At 40.7% G+C, this 10,588-nt stretch overlaps 1 protein-coding gene across 1 annotated transcript in view; it reads right to left on the bottom strand.

Annotated features, from left to right (window-relative positions):
- The window catches only part of LOC143710332 (uncharacterized), a 35,288-nt gene extending 26,806 nt beyond the window's left edge, over positions 1 to 8,482 (bottom strand). The window contains exons 1-5 of the mRNA XM_077201291.1: positions 8,379 to 8,482; positions 7,473 to 7,704; positions 7,264 to 7,381; positions 7,088 to 7,179; positions 6,587 to 6,701 (exon numbers count right to left, since the gene is read on the bottom strand). Coding sequence (XP_077057406.1) covers positions 6,587 to 6,701; positions 7,088 to 7,179; positions 7,264 to 7,381; positions 7,473 to 7,704; positions 8,379 to 8,482 — 661 coding nt within the window. The remainder of the gene's footprint in view (positions 1 to 6,586; positions 6,702 to 7,087; positions 7,180 to 7,263; positions 7,382 to 7,472; positions 7,705 to 8,378) is intronic.
- Positions 8,483 to 10,588: the final 2,106 nt, after the last annotated feature.

Raw genomic sequence — 10,588 nt, 5'->3', positions numbered from 1 at the left:
CTTGGGCTTCAGGGAGTTTAGATTTGAGTTTTTGTGTTGTACACTGCTGGGCCACCGTAGCCTTGGCTCAATTTGAACTGTTGCAATGAAAGTCAATGGGATTTTTATGATTTTTAATATTAATTTTTAAGAAATCTGAAAGTCAAATCAGTCTGAAAAGATATAGCACACTAAGTCAGAGCAGTCTGAAGGTCTGACCCGAGTTTGGAGTTTGTAGAGTTAAAGCTCTAGGAGGAGTAGCAGTCAGAAAATTTTGGTTAAGAAAAAGAAGAAGAAAAAGAATAATAATAAGTTTAAATAGGATTTCAGTAAGTTGGCTTTCACAAGCCAACTTAATAATAAGTTTAAATAGGATTTCAGTAAGTTGGCTTTCACAAGCCAACTTAATAATAAGTTTAAATAGGATTTCAGTAAGTTGGCTTTCACAAGCCAACTTAATAATAAGTTTAAATAGGATTTCAGTAAGTTGGCTCTCACAGGCCAACTTAATAAGTTTAAGTACAATATCAGTAAGTTGGCTCTCACAAGCCAACTTAATAACTAGAACGTACATTTCCAGAAGAAAATGTAAAGTGGTGCTTGCAGTGGCAAAACTCGCCACTCGGTTGCTAGGGTGTGGTACATTATTGCATACGAGCCAACAACCATGTCTGTACGATATTGTGGAGCTGAGATATGGCTTATTCATGTGTTTGTATGGTTACTAAGGTACTCTATATGGTTGCTATGGTCTGCTTATACAGTTTATGAGATGATATTTAAAGACTAGTTGACAGTCTGAATCAAAAAAGCCAAACTCCATGTTTCTACTATTTTCTGGAGCTGAAATATGGCTTGTAAATGTTGTTTTATGGTTGCTAGGGTGCCCCAAGTGGTTGCTAGGGAACGGCTATGAAGTTATTATGTCACTACTTATTGGCCTCTTGATATGCCGACTCAAAAGAGCCCAATCCCAAGTCTCTATGACCTCCTGGTCAAAAGATATGGTCTCACAAATTTTGTGCCAATGTTAAGTCTAAGGGACTTTTTTCGGCCGATTTATCGCCCGCCGGATGATCATCGTACACCCGATCGCTTAGAAAAGACATAGCACACCTCTCCTCAATGAACTGGTCGATTTGACACCTCATTCATGGGTCTACGACAAAAGCTGTGGGAGGAGTAGCGTGCCAAAGTTTTGTCTAGGTGAATAGTAATCACAATACTAGAATGTACATTTCCAGAAGAAAATGTGAAGTGGTGCTTGCAGTGGCAAAACTCGCCTCTCGGTTGCTAGAGTGTGGTACATTATTGCATACGAGCCAACAACCATGTGTGTACGATATTGTGGAGCTGAGATATGGCTTATTCATGTGTTTGTATGGTTACTAGGGTACTCTATATGGTTGCTATGGTCTGCTTATACAGTTTAAGAGATGATATTTAAAGACTAGTTGACAGTCTGACTATGTTTCTACTATTGTCTGGAGCTGAAATATGGCTTGTAAATGTTGTTTTATGGTTGCTAGGGTGCCCCAAGTGGTTGCTAGGGCACGGCTATGAAGTTATTATGTCACTACTTATTGGCCTCTTGATATGCCGCGTCAAAAGAGCCCAATCCCAAGTCTCTATGACCTCCTGGTCAAAAGATATGATCTCACAAATTTTGTGCCAATGTTAAGTCTATGGGACTTTTTTCGGCCGATTTATCGCCCGCCGGATGATCATCGTATACCCGATCACTTAGAAAAGACATAGCACACCTCTCCTCAATGAACCGGTCGATTTGACACCTCATTCATGGGTCTACGACAAAAGCTGCGGGAGGAGTAGCGTGCCGAAGTTTTGTCTAGGTGAATAGTAATCACAATACTAGAATGTACATTTCCAGAAGAAAATGTGAAGTGGTGCTTGCAGTGGCAAAACTCGCCACTCGGTTGCTAGGGTGTGGTACATGATTGCATACTAGGCAACAAACATGTCTGTACTATGTTCTGGTGCTGAGATATGGCTTATTCATGTTGTTCAGGTGGTTGCTAGGGCATTGCTAAGGTGTTCTGAGTGGTTGCTAGGGTGTTTTGGGTGGTTGCTAGGGTATTCTGGGTGGTTGCTAGGGTGTTCTAGTTGGTTGCTAGGGTATTTTGGGTGGTTGCTAGGGCATTGCTAGGGTGTTCTGGGTGGTTGCTAGGTGGTTGCTAGGGTGTTCTGGGTGGTTGCTATGGTGTTGCTAGGCGGTTGCTAGGGTATTCTGGGTGGTTGCTAGGGCGTTGCTAGGCGGTTGCTAGGGTATTCTGGGTGGTTGCTAGGGCGTTGCTAGGTGGTTGCTAGGGTGTTCTGGGTGGTTGCCTGGGTGTTGCTAGGCGGTTGCTAGGGTATTCTGGATGGTTGCCAGGGTGTTGCTAGGCGGTTCCTAGGGTGTTTTGGGTGGTTGCTAGGGTGTTGCTAGGTGGTTGCTAGGGTGTTCTGAGTGGTTGCTAGGGTGTTGCTAGGCGGTTGCTAGGGTATCCTGGGTGGTTGCTAGGCGGTTGCTAGGGTGTTCTGGGTGGTTGCTAGGGCGTTGCTAGGCAGTTGCTAGGGTGTTCTGGGTGGTTGCTAGGGTGTTGCTAGGGTAATTTGGGTGGTTGCTATGGTGTTACTAGGTGGTTGGTAGTTGTCAAAGATGGTTACTGTTGAGTTTGTAGCATTTTATTGGCATGATTTAGCACTTAGCTAATCAATATTAGCATGTAGCTATTCACTGCTAGCATGTTTAGCATGTAGCAAGTCCTGTTTGCTAGCATGAGTAAAAAGAGCCAACCCCCATCTCTATACGATGTTTTGATGCAGAGATATAGGTCTTGCAAAACGGTTGCTAGGGTACTATGTTTGGTTGCTAGGGAGTGGCTTGGCAGCTGCCAATCATGAAGCTCCAAAGTCAATGTGAATGTATAATCCAACCCCCATCTCTATACGATGTTTTGATGCAGAGATATAGGTCTTGCAAAATGGTTGCTAGGGTACTCTGTTTGGTTGCTAGGGAGTGGCTTGGCAGCTGCCAATCATGAAACTCCAAAGGCTGCTTGTCAGTATGAATGATATAAACCAACTCCCATGCCTCTGTGACATTCAGAATGGAAGATATCCCTCTTTGGAATTTGGTTGCTAAGGTGCTCGACAATGGTTGCTAGGGCGTGGCTAGGAAGTGTTGAGGTGATTCATGATTGGCTGTTTGCTGCCCCGAGTCAAACGAGACCACCCTCATGTTTCTATGACAATTCAGTCCAGAGATATCCCTTCGATCTCTTTCAATGGAAGTCTATGGGAGTTGTTGGTAAGGTGCTCTAAATGGTTGCTAGGGCGTGGCTTGATAGCTTCACAATGATCCTGAGAGACTGATTGGTTGTCTGAGTAAAATGAGCCCGCCCCTTTGTCTCTACGACACTGTGATCCAGAGTTATGTTCAATATAAAAGCGGTTTCTATGGTGTATACCATAGTAAGTCAATGGGGAAACTTTGGGCAGCTCCTGCCCCCCAGGGGTGCAACTTTTACCCCATTGTGTGGTATGTTCTTACAGAGTCTGTCAGCCTCTTCAAATGTGGTAAATTACACGTTTCTGCGACATCCTCGTTCCGAGCTACGACTCGTCAAAGTTTGACGCAATGTTAAGTCTATGGGATTTTTCGGCCGGTTTTTCGCCCCTGGGGCGAACATCGTACCCCCGATCCCTTATAAAAGTCATAGCACACCATTCCCGAACAGGCCGCACGTTTTGACGCCTCATTCGTGGGTCTGTGACAAAAACTGCGGGAGGAGTAGCGCGTCAAAAAGTGGCCAGAAGAATAAGAATAAGAAGAACTAGAATGTACATTTCCAGAAGAAAATGTGAAGTGGTGCTTGCAGTGGCAAAACTCGCCACTCGGTTGCTAGGGTGTGGTACATGATTGCATACTAGGCAACAAACATGTCTGTACTATGTTCTGGTGCTGAGATATGGCTTATTCATGTTGTTCAGGTGGTTGCTAGGGCATTGCTAAGGTGTTCTGAGTGGTTGCTAGGGTGTTTTGGGTGGTTGCTAGGGTATTCTGGGTGGTTGCTAGGGTGTTCTGGTTGGTTGCTAGGGTATTTTGGGTGGTTGCTAGGGCATTGCTAGGGTGTTCTGGGTGGTTGCTAGGTGGTTGCTAGGGTGTTCTGGGTGGTTGCTATGGTGTTGCTAGGCGGTTGCTAGGGTATTCTGGGTGGTTGCTAGGGCGTTGCTAGGCGGTTGCTAGGGTATTCCGGGTGGTTGCTAGGGCGTTGCTAGGCGGTTGCTAGGGTGTTCTGGGTGGTTGCCTGGGTGTTGCTAGGCGGTTGCTAGGGTATTCTGGATGGTTGCCAGGGTGTTGCTAGGCGGTTGCTAGGGTGTTTTGGGTGGTTGCTAGGGTGTTGCTAGGTGGTTGCTAGGGTATCCTGGGTGGTTGCTAGGCGGTTGCTAGGGTGTTCTGGGTGGTTGCTAGGGCGTTGCTAGGCAGTTGCTAGGGTGTTCTGGGTGGTTGCTAGGGTGTTGCTATGGTAATTTGGGTGGTTGCTATGGTGTTACTAGGTGGTTGGTAGTTGTCAAAGATGGTTACTGTTGAGTTTGTAGCATTTTATTGGCATGATTTAGCACTTAGCTAATCAATATTAGCATGTAGCTATTCACTGCTAGCATGTTTAGCATGTAGCAAGTCCTGTTTGCTAGCATGAGTAAAAAGAGCCAACCCCCATCTCTATACGATGTTTTGATGCAGAGATATAGGTCTTGCAAAACGGTTGCTAGGGTACTATGTTTGGTTGCTAGGGAGTGGCTTGGCAGCTGCCAATCATGAAGCTCCAAAGTCAATGTGAATGTATAAACCAACCCCCATCTCTATACGATGTTTTGATGCAGAGATATAGGTCTTGCAAAATGGTTGCTAGGGTACTCTGTTTGGTTGCTAGGGAGTGGCTTGGCAGCTGCCAATCATGAAACTCCAAAGGCTGCTTGTCAGTATGAATGATATAAACCAACTCCCATGCCTCTGTGACATTCAGAATGGAAGATATCCCTCTTTGGATTTTGGTTGCTAAGGTGCTCGACAATGGTTGCTAGGGCGTGGCTAGGAAGTGTTGAGGTGATTCATGATTGGCTGTTTGCTGCCCCGAGTCAAACGAGACCACCCTCATGTTTCTATGACAATTCAGTCCAGAGATATCCCTTCGATCTCTTTCAATGGAAGTCTATGGGAGTTGTTGCTAAGGTGCTCTAAATGGTTGCTAGGGCGTGGCTTGATAGCTTCACAATGATCCTGAGAGACTGATTGGTTGTCTGAGTAAAATGAGCCCGCCCCTTTGTCTCTACGACACTGTGATCCAGAGTTATGTTCAATATAAAAGCGGTTTCTATAGTAAGTCAATGGGGAAACTTTGGGGAAACTTTGGGCAGCTCCTGCCCCCCAGGGGTGCAACTTTTACCCCATTGTGTGGTATGTTCTTACAGAGTCTGTCAGCCTCTTCAAATGTAGTAAATTACACGTTTCTGCGACATCCTCGTTCCGAGCTACGACTCGTCAAAGTTTGACGCAATGTTAAGTCTATGGGATTTTTCGGCCGGTTTTTCGCCCCTGGGGCGAACATCGTACCCCCGATCCCTTATAAAAGTCATAGCACACCATTCCCGAACAGGCCGCACGTTTTGACGCCTCATTCGTGGGTCTGTGACAAAAACTGCGGGAGGAGTAGCGCGTCAAAAAGTGGCCAGAAGAATAAGAATAAGAAGAATAAGAATAATAAGTATGTGAGATAACAATAGTGTTGCTTTGCCATAGGCAAGCACCACTAATAAGTATGTGAGATAACAATAGTGTTGCTTTGCCATAGGCAAGCACCACTAATAAGTATGTGAGATAACAATAGTGTTGCTTTGCCATAGGCAAGCACCACTAATAAGAATAATAAGTATGTGAGATAACAATAGTTTTGCTTTGCCATAGGCAAGCACCACTAATAATAAGTATGCACAATAACACTAGTGTTGCTTTGCCATAGGCAAGCACCACTAATAATAAGTTTAAGTACAATATCAGTAAATTGGCTCTCACAAGCCAACTTAATAATCCTTAGGAAAACAATAGGGCCTTCGCCTTTTCAAGGCTTGGGCCCTAATAATAATAATAATCCTTAGGAAAACAATAGGGCCTTCGCCTTTTCAAGGCTTGGCCCCTAATAATCCTTAGGAAAACAATAGGGCCTTCGCCTTTTCAAGGCTTGGGCCCTAATAATAATCCTTAGGAAAACAATAGGGCCTTCGCCTTTTCAAGGCTTGGGCCCTAATAATAATCCTTAGGAAAACAATAGGGCCTTCGCCTTTTCAAGGCTTGGGCCCTAATAATAATAATAATAATAATAATAATAATAATAATAATAATAATAATAATAATAATAATAATAATCCTTAGGAAAACAATAGGGCCTTCGCCTTTTCAAGGCTTGGGCCCTAATAAATAATCCTTAGGAAAACAATAGGGCCTTCGCCCTTTCAGGGCTTGTGCCCTAATAATCCTTAGGAAAACAATAGGGCCTTCGCCCTTTCAGGGCTTGGGCCCTAATAACAAAGCAAATCAAAACTATACCTTCTGCCCATTGCTGTACATCTGAAACCCACTGATGAACATTATCATCATGAAGTGATAGCTCTGTCTTCAATGCCTCCAAGGTGTGTTTCTGCACTTGAAGAGCCTTCTGAGTCTACACAATACAAAGTCAACTTTAAAAAGTCCTGCATTTACAGGTGCAGTAAGCAATTTCTGAGAAACACTGGATATTTAAAATCAACTCAAACAAGCTCCTTCCTTCATTGCTCTTTTCCCAGTGATATTGCCTTCTTTTGTAATGTCTCCCTCCCTCTTTCTCTCATTCTCTTCTTCTCTCATTTTGTTCACCCCCATCATGAGTGGACACGGCCCCTACTACTGATTGAATTCGAGTGTTGTGGTGCTCGGTCTGATCCACTTTCAACAGCGGTTTTTTTTCTTCAGAAATTGCTTACTTTTTACACCTTTAATTTAGATAGGAATAAATTAGTAAAACCTAAAAATCCGAACTGCAATATGTGACTGAGAAGAAAGTTATACCTTTATATATCTGTTAACTAGAGCTTGTCCCAAATTGAGGACCTTCCGCTTATTCCAGGACATGGCTTGCATTGTAATCATGTCTGTTCTGCCTATAACATAAATATAAGAATATTTTATGAGAGGTATATGTATATAACAAAAGTCATGAATTAATCATACCTAATTCAACAAACCTGATTTTGACATGTATTTGCTTGTAATAGCAATTCTAGATAGGAAGCTGTTCACCTGCTCCACTTCCTCACCAATAGTTGACCCAGCTCCTTCCTGGTAGGCCCCACTGTACTTGACCTAACAAGTTTTTTAATTTGACAAAATCAATCCACTCAAAATTCCTGCATTTCTTCTTCTTAATACATACTTAAAACAAATGGCAATATACCTCACATTTCCAAGAGTGTGCTTTGGCATGCATCACAGACAGAAAAGGATGCATGTCCAGTAAAGACTGCAGCTCGGGGCACTGTTTAGACACACGTTGGAGATATGGGAAGTATTTGCAGGCTACATCTGAACAGAAGAATTTGATGCTCCCTTGTGACATTTCTGCAAGTTTTGGCCAATTCTTTTGCTGCTGTCCATTGTGATGCACCACACAATCCTCTTCCTGACACCTAGATCATATAAATTATAAACATTTAAAAAAAAGCTCAAAAGAGATGCTAAATAGACCACTCTAATTGTGACAGTCAAAGGACATTACACCTGATCAACAAAAAAGATTCAATATTTACAGAACATTCACTTTAGCTTTTGTAAAATGAGTTTACAGATTTCTCAAGAATGATTAATGCTTCAAACAAACAAATCCATCTCACCATGTTTTGTACATATTGACTGAGTTTAACCGTTATATTATGTTCTTTAAAAAACTACACAATCTCCAACTGCTTCAATCCAAGCTAATTTTAAAACAATAAACACAAATATCTGAAGTAGTCATAATGTAAAATGCACATAGCATGTTGTCAGAGGGCATCATGTTTTTTAATTATTTTCTAAGCAATACATTTAGTTTAAGGAATGTGTAAAATTGTTTGAGAAAAGCTGTAAATTAAATTATCCAGTAATATCTGCCAACATAAATCATAATACTTACATGATAATTGTTTTTGCGGACAAAGTCCACAAAGTCAGAGACCTCCACATCACTCTGTATAAAAACATGGTCAAGTAATCCCCTTTTCTCTGTGCTATCAAGAAACACATTCAGAACGTATAAACACATCATTCAAAATTAAGAAAATCACTTTAATTTAAAATAAAAAAAAAAAATAAAAAAAAGTACCTTGCTGTGTTTTTAAACCGATAGTGTTTCCGATTTCCATCAACACATACAGCTTGCATGTCTGGAGTGCATGCTGGACAAGTGAAAAACTCCTCCTGGCACATCTTTTCCACTGCATATCTTACTGCAACCCATTCATTAAAACTGCAGCTAAAGACATTGGCTGATATTTTGCCACACTGCAAAATGAATCACATGTAATACTGGTGTTTTACTGGGTAGACCATGTTTGATTATATGTAGTATTGAAAGTACTCATATTCTTTTAAACGAATCTCCAAAGGGTTAAAAGGATAGTCATAAAGGGTAGTCTGTTTAACATCAGTTAAGGCTAGTGTAAAGATAATTGCCATATAAAGTCAGCATAGTCTACAGAGAAGCAATCATTTTCATATTGAGAAAGAAACCATTTTCTTAGTTATATAGCTGAATTGAGAATCATATTGTATAAAATTTTCACTGAATGAAAATAAAAAGGTTTCTACAACTTTAAAAGAAAATAGTAATTTAACTTGCCAGTGGTTAATAAAACTAATTTAAAAAACAAATAAAATACTTACTCTACCAAAGAGAATTGTTTTCTCATCAAGCATTTTAACAAATGCTTGAAAAGACATCCCTGGTGATGCCATTTTCATCTCTTGAAATGCTTTCATCTCTTGAACAGCAAACTTGCAGGAATGTTGCCAGGCCAGTAACCACTCCTCTGAAGTTCTGACAAAGACGTCTCTCGTGAATGTCCACACGAAGCAAAGGTCAAATGAGGCATGCTTAGGTTGTAACGGCCTAAAGGAGTAAAACAAGCTACATGAAATTATAAGACAATAAGGAAATGTTAATAAATATTAGAAAAAATATGATGCAAACATCTTCCTTTCCATTCATAGTGATGAGGGCCATGGGCCTGCCTGAAGAAACAAGGACTGTCCCATTACTGCAATCACAAATATGGGCAGGTATTTCTACAGGCAGCAGTCGAACTGTGCAACAAAGAAGATATATTTAAAAACATGATATATTAAGAGCACAATAAAACAACAATAATACAACTAAGCATAACATTATCTTACCAAGATGTTTAACAGAAATGTGACCAGCTTCCTGGCAGAATCCTGTGGATGGAGGTAAAGGTTGTACAAAACCTGAGACAAGAGAATCCCGATTATGGAGAACAAAGAAGCTACCATGTGTTCTCTCATCACAGCCTGCACAGAGGTAAGGGTAAGGGAGACAGTCCCTACAGCGCACAATAGATGCATTTGATCTGCACTGTTGGCAGGATGAGGAACTTGCATCCTCTCCTTTCAAAATGTTCTCCACAAGTGAAGATCTAACTTCTTTCCATCTCTCCTCCCTCATTTCAGTTCTAATGGCCCAGTCATTGGATGCAGACCGAGGTTGATGATCTTGAATTGGCATAACATTAGCATCACCTTCCTCAGTGTCCAACAGCCTCTTTAGCTCTTCAAGAATGGTATCTAAGTCAAATTAATAAACATATTTAAAAGATTTACATCTAAAAGTATATAACTGTGTATGCACTTAAAAGTCTAATGATGGATTTATTCACATCTATATAAAAAAGTCTATTTAAATATCAAACACAAATCAATATGTTGCTTCAGTGTATACCAGTTGTCTCAGAGGCATTCGCAGGGCCACCATTCAAGTCATCTTCCATAACAAGTGGACTAGCTAAAAATTTGTGAGAAAGAAATAAACACACAATGAGATACACATACTGTACACACAACATTATTTTCATGTAGCTAAACATTACCAGAAAGGTCATTGTGGTCTCTTCTTAGTCCTATTTACAAAACAGAAGCACAATTTTACATAATGTTCAATATTACAGAGCAAACAATTAAGCATATATGGAGTATGGATTCACACACACACATACATAAATATATATATATATATATATATATATATATATATATATATATATATATACAGAGCATATATGGAGTATGGATTCTGTATATATACTGTATATATACATATATACAGTGAGTACCTTATACTGTACTTCCGTTCTACAGTTGCCCTTCTGGCTCTTGGATATTTATATATATATATATATATATATATATATATATATATATATATACTCTCTGACATATAACAACCTTGATAGACGTGTGAACATAATGCACCAAAAAGTACAATGATTCCAGAATCTGACATTTTTTATCTAAATTATG

This window comes from Siphateles boraxobius, unplaced genomic scaffold (genome assembly GCF_051911475.1).
Source record: "Siphateles boraxobius isolate OS27281-9 unplaced genomic scaffold, OSU_SipBor_1 46, whole genome shotgun sequence".
In the NCBI taxonomy this organism is placed as follows: Eukaryota; Metazoa; Chordata; class Actinopteri; order Cypriniformes; family Leuciscidae; genus Siphateles; species Siphateles boraxobius.
This window is presented reverse-complemented; position numbering and strand designations above follow the sequence as displayed.